This window comes from Lontra canadensis, unplaced genomic scaffold (genome assembly GCF_010015895.1).
Source record: "Lontra canadensis isolate GAN:19392208 unplaced genomic scaffold, GSC_riverotter_1.0 scaffold6, whole genome shotgun sequence".
NCBI lineage: Eukaryota > Metazoa > Chordata > Mammalia > Carnivora > Mustelidae > Lontra > Lontra canadensis.
This window is the reverse complement of record NW_022631000.1, coordinates 28,635,107-28,650,415: the sequence shown is the minus strand read 5'-3', so window position 1 is coordinate 28,650,415 and position 15,309 is coordinate 28,635,107. Positions and strand designations below refer to the sequence as shown.

Here is a 15,309-nt window from a genome sequence, read left to right as displayed (position 1 = left end):
TTTTCTTCTAGAAGTTCCATGTTTTAGCTTTTACATTAAATCTATAATCCATCGTGAATTATTTTTGTGTATGGGATATGAGGTGAGAATCAGGTTTCATTTTTTTCTTGTAAGTTTATCAAATTGTTCTAGTACCAGTTGTTGAAAAGACTTTCTTTTCTCTCATTGAATTACATTGGTATCTTTATCAAAAATCAATTTACAGGGGTGCCTGGGTGGCTCAGTGGGTTAAGCCTCTGCCTTTGGCTCAGGTCAAGATCTCAGGGTCCTAGGATCGAGCCCCACATCGGGCTCTCTGCTCAGCAGGGAGCCTGCTTCCCCACCCCCACCCCGCCTGCTTGTGATCTCTGTCAAATAAATAAATAAAATCTTTTTTAAAATAAAATAAATAATAAATAAATATAAATATAAATAAATAAAATATTAATATTTTATTTATATTTAATTTTATTTATATAAAAATAATCTTATTTATATATAAATTAAAAAATCTTTTAAAAAATCATTACAATATCATTATGGATCTATTTCCAGACTCTCTATTTTGTTCCGTTTATTTATTTATTTATGATTATACTAATGCCACACTGTCTTAATTACTATAGCTGTACAGTGGGTCTTAAAATCAGATAGTATGCCTATTCTGGCCTTATTCTTCTTTTTCCAAGTTTGTTTCAGTTATTCTCAGTCCTTTGCATTTTCATATAGATTTTTAAGGAAACTTGTCATTCTCTATAAAAAAGCAAAAATAATATCTTAATAATATTGCCTCTTACAACCCATGATATATTTCTCTATCCATGTCACCATTTATTTAAATCTTCTTTTATTTCTCTCATCAGTGTTTTTTTAGTTTTTAGGGTAGGGGTCTTACAAATATTTTGTTAAATTTTTCTTAAATACTTTATATTTTTTTATAGTATTTGCTAGGAAGATTTTTCTTCTTAGGATTTTTTTTTTTAACTTGTTATTTGATTGAGAGAGAGAGAGAGAGAACACAAGCAGGGTGAAAGGCAGAGGAGAAGCAGACTCCCAGCAGACGCTCAACCGACAACCACCCAGGTGCCCTGCTAGGAAGATTTCTAAGACAGACTTTGTTACAACAGTCAAAGGCACCTAAAACCTAAAGCTCATTTTTAAAAATACTTTAAAGTTTCTAGTTAGATACTATGGGGTTGGGGCACATAGAAGGTTAATGTAAAAGCAAATACAAAAATGAATGGGGTGCTTGGGTGGCTCAGTTGTTAAGCCTATGCCTTCAGCTCAGGTCATGATCCCAGGATCTTGGGATTCAGCCCAGCACCTGGCTCCCTGCTTGGCAGGAAGCCTGCTTCTCCCTCTTCCACTCCCCCTGCTTGTGTTCCCTCTCCTGCTGTCTCTCTCAGTCAAATAAATAAATAAAATATTTAAAAGAAAAGCAAATACAAAGATGATATCAAAGAGATATTGGAAAGCAGCATGTGTATAGGTGTTAGTTCACTATAGAGACAACAAGAAGGGATAGTAACTGGAAGAGGGCCCTGCTGAGGTTCTGGGGTATTTCTCCATCTGGGTTACTCGGTGTGCTCAATTTGAGGAAATTCAACAGGAAGTTTTTTTTTTTTTTTTAATCTTTCCCAGTTTCTGTTTGCATTTTATAATCCAATTGAAAAAGTGAACTAAAAATTTTTTTAGGGGTGGCTGGATGGCTCAGTCAGTTTAGTGTCTGCCCTTGGCTTAGGTCATGATCTCAGAGTCCTGGGATCCAACCCTACATCCCTCTGTCTGCCTGTCTGGCTCCTGCTCATCGGGAAGTCTGCTTCTCCCTCTGCCCCTGCCTCTTGCTCATGCTCACGCACACATTCTCTCTCTCTCTCTCAAAATAAATAAATAAATAAATAAATAAATAAAATGAATAAATACACTAAAACAATTCTTTAAAAATCTAAAGAACTAATTCATGCATTTTGTGCTTGCTTCAGAATCATGACAGTGCAATTCATAAGAGTGATGGTATCACGATGCTTTTATGCCCTTCACAGTATGCTGAATTGAACTGGATCTCCTTGCAAGGAATGATAATATTTTATGTAACGTTGAAACACCATCAAGGAAATACTGGTGCAGAGATTCTGGGGCTGGAATGCCTAAGAAAGAAAAAGGAATGTGGGGAAATCTAAAGGAAAAGGAAAGTGCAAAAGGTCAGGGAGTTAGAGAGACAAGGAGAGAATGTGAGAGGACAATTGTTATGAATCCTTGTTCCCCGCCAGAGTCAATAGAAAAAATAATGAGTCGTTCTTCTTTCATCACTTTGCCCTAGGAGTGACACAGCATGAAGTGACTTTAAGACCTTCTATACTTAGTGCTGCACAGTTGTAAACATTAGTATTAGCAGGCACAGGCATACCCTGGGACACTTATTCTAAACCTGAATCTTATTGGAATCAGAGTTAATTGCTACCTTCTCTATGGTTGCATATCATTTTGTTCAGTCCTCAACTATTATCACTCATCATACAGTATTGATTTCACTTGATTGTCTTCCTCACTTTATTGTCATCTCCTAGAGGAAAGGACATTGTTTTATTCATCTCCAAATTGCCAAGGCATAGTGTGTATGCTTGAACCTTTGAGTAATTGCTCTATAAATATTTGTTGCATTAAATGAATGGACTTTAGGATGATTATGCACACGGAATTCTCAATGATTTGGGCACATAAAATCTTCTCCTATAAAATATAAATGCTTCAGTTTACAAGTCTTTCAAGTGTTTAACACTAATTTATTGTTTCATTTGATCATTAGTACCAATTTTTTTTAAATTTTACTTATTTGAGATAGAGTGAGAGAGGGAGAGCACAACAGGGGGCAGAGGGAGAGGGAGAAGCAGACTCCCCACTGAGCAGGGAGTATGATGTGGGTATGGATCCCAGGACCCTAAGATCCTGGGCCGAGCTAAAGACAGATGCTTAACTGACTGAGCCACCCGGGCGCCCTTAAAATCAATTTTTTAATGTGAATTTATTAGTTCCTCTAAGCATAATAACAGCCCTGTATGACACATAAAGGCAATCATCATTAAAACACCCATTTATAGGATGCCTGGGTGGCTCAGTTAGTCAAGCAACTGCCTTCCGCTCAAGTCATGATCCCAGGGTCCTGGGATACAGTCCCATATCGGGCTCCCCCTGCTCTGTGGGGAGCCTGCTTCTCCCTCTCCCTGCCACTCCCCCTGCTTGTGCTCATTCTCTCTCTCTCTCTCTCTCTCTGGCAAATAAATAAAATCTTAAACAACAACAACAACCACCCATTTACAAATGAAGAGGTTAAGTCTATAACATATAAAAAGACTTGCTGGAGGCCTTACAGGTGGTAGGTATGAGAGCCAGATCTGGAATCCAGACTTTTGATATTTTCATTCAGGTAATTTCCTCTAAACAACTATATCACACTGGGTAACAAAAAGTTGCCCTGCAAATTATCCCAGAGAGTTTAACTTCCAGGCGGTTTTCCCCCAGCTGTAACTTGGCTTCTTGACCACCTTCCACCCATTTTGGTTCTCCTATTCCCTATCTCCCTCCCCTGCCCCCATTTTCAGTCCCTGAGATCACAGGAAAGAAAGGCTATACCATATTGGCATAGTATTATATCTATTTGTAGATTCATTTCAACATTTCTTATTCTCTACGGATGTATGGTTCTTGAATTATTTCCTTCGTGCCAGTTGAAACTGGTTTTTACTGTAATCTTACTAATCCCCTCATTAACCCAGGGGTCCAACACAATCTTTGACAAGTATTCATTATACATTTATAAAAGAATCATGGTTTGGGGGCCCCTGGGTGGCTCAGTTGTTAAGCCTTTGCCTTCCGCAGGTCAAGATCCCAGGACTTTGGGATCCAGCCTGAATCAGGTTCCCTGCTCAGCGGGAAGCCTGCTACTCCCTCTCACACTCCCCCTGCTTGTTGTTCCTCTCTCACTATCTCTCTCTGTCAAATAAGTAAAAACCTTAAAAAAAAAAGAATCATGGTTTTACCTTTTTTGAAAATTATTCTTAAATAATGGACATTTTCTCAATAATGTATGAATAAAAGCTTCTTCAGGAAACGATGCTATTTATTCTGATCTGCAACTTAAAAAAATTACACTCTCTCTGCAAATGCTGCTTCATGACCTAACTAACAAGTTTAAGTTCATCAGTGGAGGAAACAAACAATTTCAATGTGAAAGACAAGGTACACACGGTGAACAGAGCTGAAAAACTTCCAATTTTCATTTCTGCCCAAGAGAATCAGAAAAAGTAATCTCAATCCTTAGATAGAACAAGAGATATGAAGTATCTCTCCGACCCCCTCCCCTTTTCCCCCACCAACTCCCCCACCAAGGGGTTCAGATTTGGAGAGTCACATTCCTATCAGTTAGCAATTCTGTACTCTGATATCTGAACAACCGCAGGTGAGAAGAGAAAGCTGGAAAAGGAAACAAATTTATTTTCACTCTACTCTCAACATATTAAAATAAAGATATCATTCTGAACCCTGCAAGCATCAGTCATTGTCATCGTCATCACCATCTTTATCCTAATTCATAATCATTTACAGAACTTGTTACAAACCTTCAGTTTTCAGCCTGCTGTATAGAATGATGGGCTTTGAAGCAGGTCGTCAAGGGATCTGACCCTCTCTTTCCAGCTCTGTCTCTGGCTTATTATGTAATCTTTGGAGCTTTGATTTTTCATCTGTAAAAACGAGGTCATAGCTATTGAGCGAATTAAATAAGGCCAATCAAATAAGGTAACATATACAAAACATGTAACATATACAAAAGCTTTGTGCAAACTAATAGCTCTATAAAAGTTAGTTTCAGTTGCTTGACCATTCTCTGTTTCCTCATCTCTAATGGGAGCAATAATGGGAGCAATAATGGTACCCTTTAGAACTCTAATAAATGTCAGAACATTTCCCGACATAATGCTTAGTAAATGCTAGCTACAGATATTATTAACGTAAGCTCCACAAGGGGGCGTGTCGGATTTTAAACATCTTTTCATCTTCCACCGAGCATAGCACCGTGCACCACCAAGCTACATCTTTTCAAGACGATTTGCGAACGGAACAATCTTCTGACCCCAGAATTCACCACCCGCGGGCGTTTGCGTGTACGACTGCGAAAGACCGGAACCCAAAAGCTGGGGATGTTGAGGAGCCGGAGCCTCTTTGCGCTTGGACGCTGGCCCGGAAGTGGCGAGGGCGGGATTAACGCTGCCCGGAGAAATCCTCCGCCTTGCGAAGATGCTGTTGGACCTGTCCGAGGAGCATAAGGAGCACTTGGCGTTTTTGCCGCAAGTGGACAGCACGGGTCAGAGGGCGCGGCAGCAGAGGGTGGTGTCCTGTGGCCTGGGGGATCAGGGGTGCGCCCGGCTCTCATGGGCTCCTGACTTCCGTTGCAGTGGTCGCGGAGTTTGGGCGGATTGCGGTGGAGTTCCTGAGGCGAGGCTCGAACCCCAAGATCTACGAAGGCGCCGCCAGTAAGACGGGGAGAGTTGCCTCGCGGGGAAGTGCGGGCCTTTTTTTGGCACCCTGCAGAGGAAGGGGTTTTTCAGCTCCCAGGTCTTAACTTTCATTGTGGTAGAATGTGGTAGGGCTAATTGGTTAGGGCTAATAGGGTAGAATGTGGTAGGTAGAGTTGTGGTAGGGCTCTTGTGGGCACAAATCCTTCCCGTCCCCTAAGTAGCTTTGAGATTTTAAAAGTTTCCACTAAGTTGGTTTTGTCGTGCGTAAAAAGCGCATAATACCATCTGCCAGAGATCCTATGATGCTTCGATGCACCCAAGGGTGTGGAAAGCAGGGTGAGGCATTAATATCCTGCAAGTGTTTGGTTATAATTAGTTGTTCAGACATCCGCTTTTCTGCAGTATTGTTTTTTCCCTGTTGGACGAGGGTGGTTTCTGAGATTGTCAGTCCTTGGAGTTCCTCTTCTTCAGACTTGAAATAGCTGGGCGTGCAAGAGGACTGTACAGCTGATAATAGTCTCCATGGGCTTGCATTTTGTAAAGAAGTTTACACGGCAGGAAATACCGAAGGCATCTGTCTCGCAGTGGAGAATGAACAGGAGGCTATTACCAACTCATTATTTTTCATTACAGTGCCTGAAAGTTTGGAATAATGGATAATATTTACACCTAAATAAGAACTTGAATAAAGGGATAAATATCACACAGTAATTTATTGGCTTACGTTTCCTTTTCCCAGGAAAACTCAATGTGAGCAGTGACACTGTCCAACATGGTGTGGAAGGATTAACGTACCTCCTCACTGAAAGCTCGAAGCTTATGGTAAGGGGTTCTGTGAACTGTTTTGTATTTCTTTGACCTTAAAAAGGTGCAGTATACTCTACGTCATAGCCCTGGCAGGCACCTGCTCATTTCAGTTATGTTGTTAGTGGTTTATAATGGACTTAGTGAAGCCATATGTAAACAATAGGACTATAATGTGATCCGCTGGTATGAATGCCTCTTGCTAGTATAAATTAGACTTACTTCTAATTCTAATTCTGCATGCTATTAAACCATATACAGTAGGACATATCCTAGGAGAAGGGAGAATTTTATTTTATTTTATTTTATTTTGCGCACTAGCACTATCTAGCTTGATGGAGAATAGGAGAGAAGTTGGCCATTTTAACAATTCTTTTTATGTTTTAATAAAAGTATTTTTATGTATCAGAGACTCAGATTTTAGAGTAGTGGGCAGGAGTTACCTTTAAAGGATGTTGTTTCTTTTACCAGCCAGAAAAGAATTAGGAGATATCACAGTCTTTTGTGTATATCAAATATTTTAGCAGTTACTAGACAAAAAATTAATGTTCTGTTAAACTTGACTCACCTTCAGATTTCTGAACTGGATTTCCAAGACTCTGTTTTTGTTCTGGGATTCTCTGAAGAATTGAACAAATTACTGCTTCAGCTTTATCTGGACAACCGAAAAGAGATCAGAACTATTCTGAGTGAATTGGCACCAGACCTTCCAAGTTACCACAGCCTTGAATGGCGACTAGATGTACAGGTATGGATTTTTTTTTCCCACCTGACATATAATAGAAGATTAATTTTAGTTCCATGTCCTTAAACTTATTATATTCTTTACCACCTTAACTAAACTTTGGTTTGAAACTAATTTTTTTTAATGTTTGTTTTGAGACCATTTCACAAACAGTTCATTTTCTTCTATGCTTAATGTGTTTAGAGTAGTTTAATTTGCAAAGTTTGTAAGAAATAGGTTATTTTGGAAAGGAGATGATCATGCAGATTTTTAAATTCATATTTGATTTTATGACACTTTTATGTTTAAACATAAAACACACATAAAGTACACAGGTCATTGTAATGCTCAGTGGGTTATCACATGGTGAAACACCCATGAAACCAACTCTCGCCCATGACAGGCACCCCAGAAGCATCCTCTTTGCTACCTACCAATTACTTCCCCTTCCTTCCTTTCCAAAGGTCACCAGCATCCTGGCTTCAAATATGTAGCTTACTTTTGCCTGTTCTTTAACTTTCTATATATGAAATGATTCAGTAAATATTCTTTTTTGTCTGACTACTTTTATATGTTCTGTTTGAAAGATTCAGTTGTTTGTAAAGCCACACAGATAACCAAAAGGGAGTTCTCAGACTCTTGCATGTAGCCCTTTATCACGCAGTGACAGATAAGTTAATAGATGTTTATTGAATGTCATCCATTTGCTGATTATAGCTGTGCTAAATGCTTTCGAACAAAGAAGCATAAGACATTTTCTCAGATGGAAAAGATGTTATCATCTAGTTAGGGATATTAGATGGTCTCAGAATAACTAGTAATTAAAGATAGTTGTAAAGTAAATTTCTGGAGGGGGAAATATAATTGTATAAATGAAGGTACAACTGAGTACTATATTTCAAAAATCTATAGCTTCGGTAGTTCAGCGTATGCTTGCACGGTCCAGAAAAGCTTCAGCAAAAGGTGAAATTTCAGAAGGATGAATGGATGGAGAAAACCAGTGTTAATATTCTTGGAAAAGGAGGCAGTGTAAGTTGTAAAGGGCTATATGGATATGAGAATGAGCATTGAATATGTGGTATAGTGCACTTGTCCCCAAACTTGACTGCATATTGAAATGGCCTGGGTAGTTTTAAAATATTTTCATGTCTGTGTTCTACCCCCAGAGATGCTGATTTATCGTTATGGGATTTGGCCTAGGCATCAGGATTTTTTTAAACCTTCTTACCCGGGGAATTCTAGCTTGCACTTTGTAAGCCACTGTTACAGTGGATTCTTCCTGATTAGAATGGTGATAAGATGGTCCAGACAGGTTACAGAAATTCAGTTAGAGGGTCTAGCAAGTATAATCCAGTGTGATGAGTGCTTGAATAGGTAGAAACACAGATATGGTATAAACCAGACTATAGGCTCCATGAGTACTCCAAGGTACTGTGTCTTGTTCACTACTCTGTCCCCAGCACAATGCCTGGTACATAATAGGCATTCAGTGCTGAATATTAAAAAAGGTAGGGGTGGGGATAGGGGAGGTAGCTTCTTAAACAAGTTGTTTAACAACTGTTTCTTGTACGGTTGTCATGTGCTAGGTGGTGTGGATTCACAAAGAACCAGACATAGACATAGTTCATGCTCTTGGAAACATCATAAGAAGCAACTCCTGTGGGGTTCCCGGGGAGGAGGAGATCAGTGTTGCTAAGCTTTTACGTTTCAGTCTTCTCATAATAACCAGGAGGTGTGGGGATGGTCATATTCATGAGATTCAGTAGTAATTTATCTTGCACATATTTACCTCATTCTTGAGTGGGGGTTATTTCTGACTTTTGGGTTCTGGTAGCCCTTAAAAGTTTTTTTTTTTGGCTTTGTGATTTACTTTGAGTTTTTCCATTATGAAGACATTTTAAAAAATTAGAAACTTAAGCAGTTGAATTTTCTAAAACTCAGGAGAGCTCATTTACCAAGTGAAATGGGTTTGAATAGCCATGCTCTCGCAAGGACTAATACAGTTAAAGTAGAGGGTATGCTGAATGAGTATTGCTTCATGTGGTGAAGTGCATTTAGAGCTAAAAAAACTACTTAAAGAACTAACTGATTTTCTGAGCTCACTAGTCAAAATTATTACAAGGGATTTTAACTGGAATAGATTCTTCTTTCTGTTTATGGGAGGAAGACTTGACAGAAGATCAGCCAAACGGCTGGGAAACAAGTAACAGGATATTGGACCTTTCATTTTTGAGTAACTGATTTGTCTCAACACTGGTAGTTAGTGGACAGTTACCATCTAATTATTGTGCAGTTGCTTATAAGAAATACATTAATCATCATAGTTCAGTTTCTAATAGAAACATTTCCCTTCATAAATTGCCAGCAAAATTAGTGTATTTAATAGCATCAATAAATTGAATGCACTTGAGTTTGGTGTGGGAAGATTTACCTTTAGGACTGATCCATTTAAATTGCTATTGTTGGGGCAATTGGGTGGCTCAGTTGGTTAAGTGACTGCCTTCAGCTTAGGTCATGATCCTGGAGTCCTATGATGGAGTCCCTTATCAGGCTCCCTGCTCAGCAGGGAGTCTACTTCTCCCTCTGACCCTCCCTCTTCTCATGTTCTCTCTCTCTCATTCCATCTCAAATAAATAAATAAAATCTTTTAAAAAAATAAATTGCTTGGGGTGCCTGGGTGGCTCAGTGGGTTAAAGCCTCTGCCTTCAGCTCAGGTCATGATCCCAGGGTCCTGGGATCAAGCCCCGCATGGGGCTTTCTGCTCAGCAGGGAGCCTGCTTCCCCCTCTCTCTGTCTCTGCCTGCCTCTCTGCCCACTTGTGATCTGTCTGTCAAATAAATAAACTTTAAAAATCTTAAAAAAAAATTAATAAATTGCTCTTGTTATTTTTATAAGGACAGAATTTCCTCTCTATTAAAAAATAAGTCCAGGGGTGCCTGGGTGGCTCAGTGGGTTAAGCCTCTGCCTTTGGCTCAGGTCATGATCTCAGGGTCCTGGGATGGAGCCCCACATTGGGCTCTCTGCTCAGCAGGGAGCCTCCTTCCCCTTCTCTCTCTGCCTGCCTCTCTGCCTACTTGTGATCTCTCTGTCAAATAAATAAAATCTTAAAAAAAAAATAAGTCCATATCAGGAACTTTGTGGCCTACTGTTCTTTATCCTATATTGTCATCAAAATTTCTTTCTGAGAAAAAATTAGGTCTGATTATGTCTTACTAGGTGTTTGTTTGGAATGTTATATAATCTTTATTTATAAATTTTAAAGAATCGTGTAGATACTTATTTGCAAGGGATATTGATTAGATACTATGTTGTCTAAAAATTTGAGGCTAGATTGACCTAAAGTCTCTAAACAAAAAGTTCATGGCTTAGAGCACGTGGGTGGCTCAGTTGGTTAAGCAACTGCCCTCAGCTCAGGTCATGCATGTTCCTGGAGTCCTGGGATTGAGTCCCACATTGGGCTCCCTGCCCACAGGGAGTCTGCTCCCCCCTCATGCTCTCTCTCTCTCTCTTTCATTCTCAAATAAATAAATGAATAAAATCTTTTAAAAAGATTTCATGGCTTAATTACACACCTAGATACATTTGATCCCTATGGGTAAGGCATATATAGAGAAAAAAGTATAAACAATGCATAAGTGAGTCAGTAAGTAGTCTTTTCAGCCATCATACTTAATAGTTTACCTGTCTTTTATACCTATAATTTTCTGTACTAGAGAAATGATCTTAAAGAGATACTTTAACTTAAAAGTATCTCTTACGTTTGGGAACTGGCTTACTCAAGGGTATCAGTCTATTGTTTCCAAGTTATTTTTTTACATTAAATTTCAGCCATGGATCAGTATCTTGGGTTCTTCTGGAAGCCAGATCACCTAGAATTAATTGGAAGAAGTTATTAGTCAGACTATTCTGTTTCTTCAGTTTGGCTTCTTCTCCTTTTGCCATGACTCTGGTAGTTTTAGGTAACAGTCTTGCCTTCTTATGTAACAAGATGCTTCAGGTTCATCTTGTACAATTGTTGTCCCAGACCTCTAATCAGCTATTCCTTTAAAGATGTCCTCTTTTCTTTTAAGGAAGAATGGTCTTTAGGGAACAGTCTGGTGCTAGGACTAAGTAAATGCTAACGCTTCCAAGTTAGCCATCGTTTCTAGTATTTGGATATTTTTTTTTCTTTTAAAAGTATGTCAGTAGTATTTTCTTTAAAAATTTTTGAAATATATCATACAAACAAAAGATTATAGCTATTCAGTTTAAAGAATAATAATAAAACAAGTACCCACTGCCAAGCTTAAGAAATACATCAAGACCACATATGACCTCCCCCAGTTACAACCCCTCCCACTCCTCTGAAGGAACCATTATCCTGAATTTTCCGTTAGTCCGTTCGTTCGTTCTTTCTTTCTTTCTTTCTTTCTTTCTTTCTTTCCTTTCTTTCCTTTCTTTCTTTCTTTCTTTCTTTCTTTTTTAAGATTTTATTTATTTATTTGACAGACAGAGATCACAGGTAGGCAGAGAGGAAGGTAGAGAGAGGGGGAAGCAGGCTCCTTGCTGAGCAGAGAGCCCAATGTGGGGCTCCATCCCAGGACCCTGGGATCATGAACCGAGTCGAAGGCAGAGGCTTTTACCACTGAGCCACCCAGGCACCCCAGTCCTTTCTTTATAGTTCCTTTTTTACATCAAACCTTATTTTGCAGCTTGCCTTTTTTTTCTTTAATTTATTTTCAGCATAACAGTATTCATTGTTTTTGCACCACACCCAGTGCTCCATGCAATCCGTGCCCTCTCCAATACCCACCACCTGGTTCCCCCAACCTCCCACCCCCCGCCCCTTCAAAACCCTCAGATTGTTTTTCAGAGTCCATAGTCTCTCATGGTTCACCTCCCCTTCCAATTTCCCTCAACTCCCTTTTTGATTGAACATTTTACTAGATTTATCCATAACAATTTATATTGCTATAGTTCTTTTCATTGCCATTTAGTAAGCATTTTATTGTATGAGTATTCTCAATGTATCCATTCTGTTATTAAAGAATATTTGAGACGTTTCTAATTTTTGGAATTGGAAACAAAATCTTGGAAACAAAAACAATTACTGTCATGAATATAATGTAGAAATGTTAAGAATTCAAGGTATACACCTAGGAGTGGAATTGATGGTAATGTATATTGTTTTCCGAAGTGATTCTCTTTCCATTCTCGCCAGCAGTGGAAGAGAGTTCCATTATCGTTGCTCACAATGCCTTCATTTGGACAGGCTTTTAATTCTTGACGGGCTGATATGTGTAAAACAGAACTGTATGGTTTTATTGGCCATTTTCCTGATTTCTAATAAAGTTGAATATGTTTTCCTATGTTTATTTATTTGTGTTACTTCTTTTGTGAACTGCTTACTTAGCTCTAATGCACATTTTTCTCTTGTTCTTGTGGGTTTTTTTTGTTTTTAATCAGAACAGTTTTTCATAAGTTCTGGGTACTGATCTATTTTTTGGTTGTATGTGTTACAAAGTGTCTTCTCTCAGCTTGTGGTTTGTTTTTCTACCATCTTTAGGTATCCTTTAGAAGAAAATGTAATAATCTTAATGTATTTCAGTTTATTGGTTTTTTTCATTATGGTTTATGTCTTATATATCATGTTTAAGAAATCCTGTATGGCAACGTTGTATATATATTCTCTTCTTTCTTTCCAAAGTTTTTTAAACTTTAGTTTTCATTTTGAAGTCTATGATTCATGTAAAGTTTTATTTTTGTATATGATATAAGGTGGTTACAAATATTGTGTGTTCAGCATGATTATTAAACAGTTATATGCTCTTATTCTATTTAAAATGAAGCTTGCAAGCAGAAGCCTGAGGCAACAGATTAAACCATCAGTGACTATAAAGCTACACCTTAATCAGAATGGAGATCACAGCACCAAAGTTCTGCAGACAGACCCAGCCACTCTGCTCCATTTGGTTCAGCAACTGGAACAAGCATTGGAGGAGATGAAAACAAACCACTGTAGGAGAGTTGTGCGCAATATCAAGTAGTCCCAGTTTTAAGGATTTATTCCCTTTTAATCACTCATGAATTGACGATATGCAGCACTTTCCAAAATTAATTTTTTTATTAATTGACAGTTATAAACATATATTTTCCATGAAATTTCTTTTCCTATGACAAGATAGTGAAGTCATGATCAAAAGCTAAAGTAAAGTTCCTGGTGCTAAATGTGGTCAATTTCTTGACAAATTAAGATGTATTTTATAGTTTAAATGTAAGAATTGAATGAACTGGAAGTGAATCTATACTGTTCATATCTTTTGTGTATATGAATGTCTTTTTTGGTACTTCTTTTGATTGCTTAACTTTATTATCTTTGTCTTTATTGACCAGAATCTGAAAATAAAATTCACAGTGTAATACCATTGCTGTTCAGAATATTTTTAGACAGTTCGTTGTTTTTGACCTTTAAAAGCACCCACAATGTAAATAGCCACAGAATAGCTGGAAGTAAATATGAATTTTTAAAAACGCTACATTTTTTAGGCAGTTCATGTATTTTTCCCTCCTAGTGAAGGTAATAAGTACTTAAGTTTGAGTTCTTATGGCTAACTGCTTACATAGTACTCAAATTTGTGTGATCATATGTTGCATTTTATCAAGGTCTGCTTTTTTCCCCTAGTACCCAAAGCATCTAAGAGATCCTGTCATTACACTTATATACAATGGATGCAGGAGGAAATATAATCACTTCTTAATTATCTGAATATAAATTACAGTCACTTTTTAACTTTTGTTTGAATAAAGTATAAAGAGGGCAAAGGGAGGCCATGTTTACTACATGTAAGTATCCCTTCTTTACAAACTTGATTTTTGTTTGTTTTTTAATAAGTAACTATAAGCGATTGGCTTGAAAAACTCAGATGCTGATATATCAGTCTTATAGAGTACATAGTCACAGAGAGACTTAGAGGGACAAGGAGACTTGGGTGGCAGATTTCAGGCGAAAAATCACAGAAGGGTAGAAATAGGCATTTAGTCTTAAATATGTATCTACAATCTTATTCTGAGAGCCTTATCTGCATGGAGCAACTCAGGAATGCCTTTGGAACCATCAGACTTTTAAGCTGTATACTCTAGGTTTTGTCAATACCTTCCATCCTAAAAATTAGAGATTTTGATATCATGTTTCTTCTCTCTTAAGAGCCTAGCAGGGAGCAGAGGCCAGTGTAAGGAAAGCACAAATTTAATTGCCACCCATTTAATCGCCACTGCAAGCAGTTGGGCCACTATTTCCCATAGGTATATGTTCTGTCATTGCAAAATAAGTAATATATTTTTTAAAGATTTTATTTATTTATTTGTCAGAGCACAAGCAGGGGGAATGGCAGGCGGAGCAGGCAGAGTTGAGAAGCAGTCTCCCTGCTGAGCAAGGAGCATGATGTAGGATATGATCCCAGGACCTTAGCATCATGACCTGAGCCGAAGGTAGACACTTAACTGACTGAGCCACCCAGGCGTCCCACAAAAGAAGTAATATTACATATTAAACTCTAGTCAAATTTTAATTATGATAACTTGATTAATGAAGCTGTCATGTTAACCTTACAAAGAAAACATGTATTACATGAAAGAATACACACACTCACACACACACACACACATAGCATGTCGTCAGGTTTAAAAACAACATATCTGCCAAGCTTATATGATAAAAAAAAAAAAGCTCTAGGAGTCTTCTTAGTTATCCACATTTGGTGGAAATAAGCAGGGCTGGCCCTAGCCAAAATGGAAATAATGCCACTGTGTGCCTTCAAGGCAACCTTTCTTCTGTGTCTACTGGTCTTCCCTTAATTGAAACAAGAAAGCGGCTGTTAGTCTTTACCTGTGTCAAACTCCCTGGGATGCCTTTCTTTACCCCATTATTCTTCCTGACGTTCTGCCTTCTTCACCTTTTGGGCCAGAATGAGTTGGGAGCAGACTCCCTAACTTCTTTCTGAAGCTGAGGCTCATTTTTTAGTACAGAGCATTGAATGAGCCTCTTTCTTCTCTTGTTCAAACATTCCTTATCCTTAGGGACTCCTCTGCTCCCTTTGTTTTACAGCACATTTGATTTTTTTTGTAGCTTGTATATGAACATATTTTCTGCAGACGTAGTCACTGTTCCACTCTGCTATACGAGCAGGTTTCTTGACTGGGTAATGTGCCTTCCCATCTATAACTAAATATTTATTAAGTCATTTTGGATTATAAGTATGTTGATTTTTCAGGATTGGCTAATGCATGTTTAGACTTAAATATCATATTCTT

At 38.2% G+C, this 15,309-nt stretch overlaps 1 protein-coding gene across 1 annotated transcript; it reads left to right on the top strand.

The window, feature by feature from the left end:
• Nucleotides 1-5,198: 5,198 nt before the first annotated feature.
• Nucleotides 5,199-13,424, top strand: COMMD2 (COMM domain containing 2). Its single transcript, XM_032852464.1, has 5 exons — nt 5,199-5,338; nt 5,430-5,507; nt 6,232-6,314; nt 6,871-7,044; nt 12,849-13,424. Exons 1-5 carry the CDS (start codon nt 5,272-5,274, stop codon nt 13,044-13,046), a joined length of 600 nt encoding a protein of 199 aa, XP_032708355.1. The 5' UTR covers nt 5,199-5,271; the 3' UTR covers nt 13,047-13,424.
• Nucleotides 13,425-15,309: the final 1,885 nt, after the last annotated feature.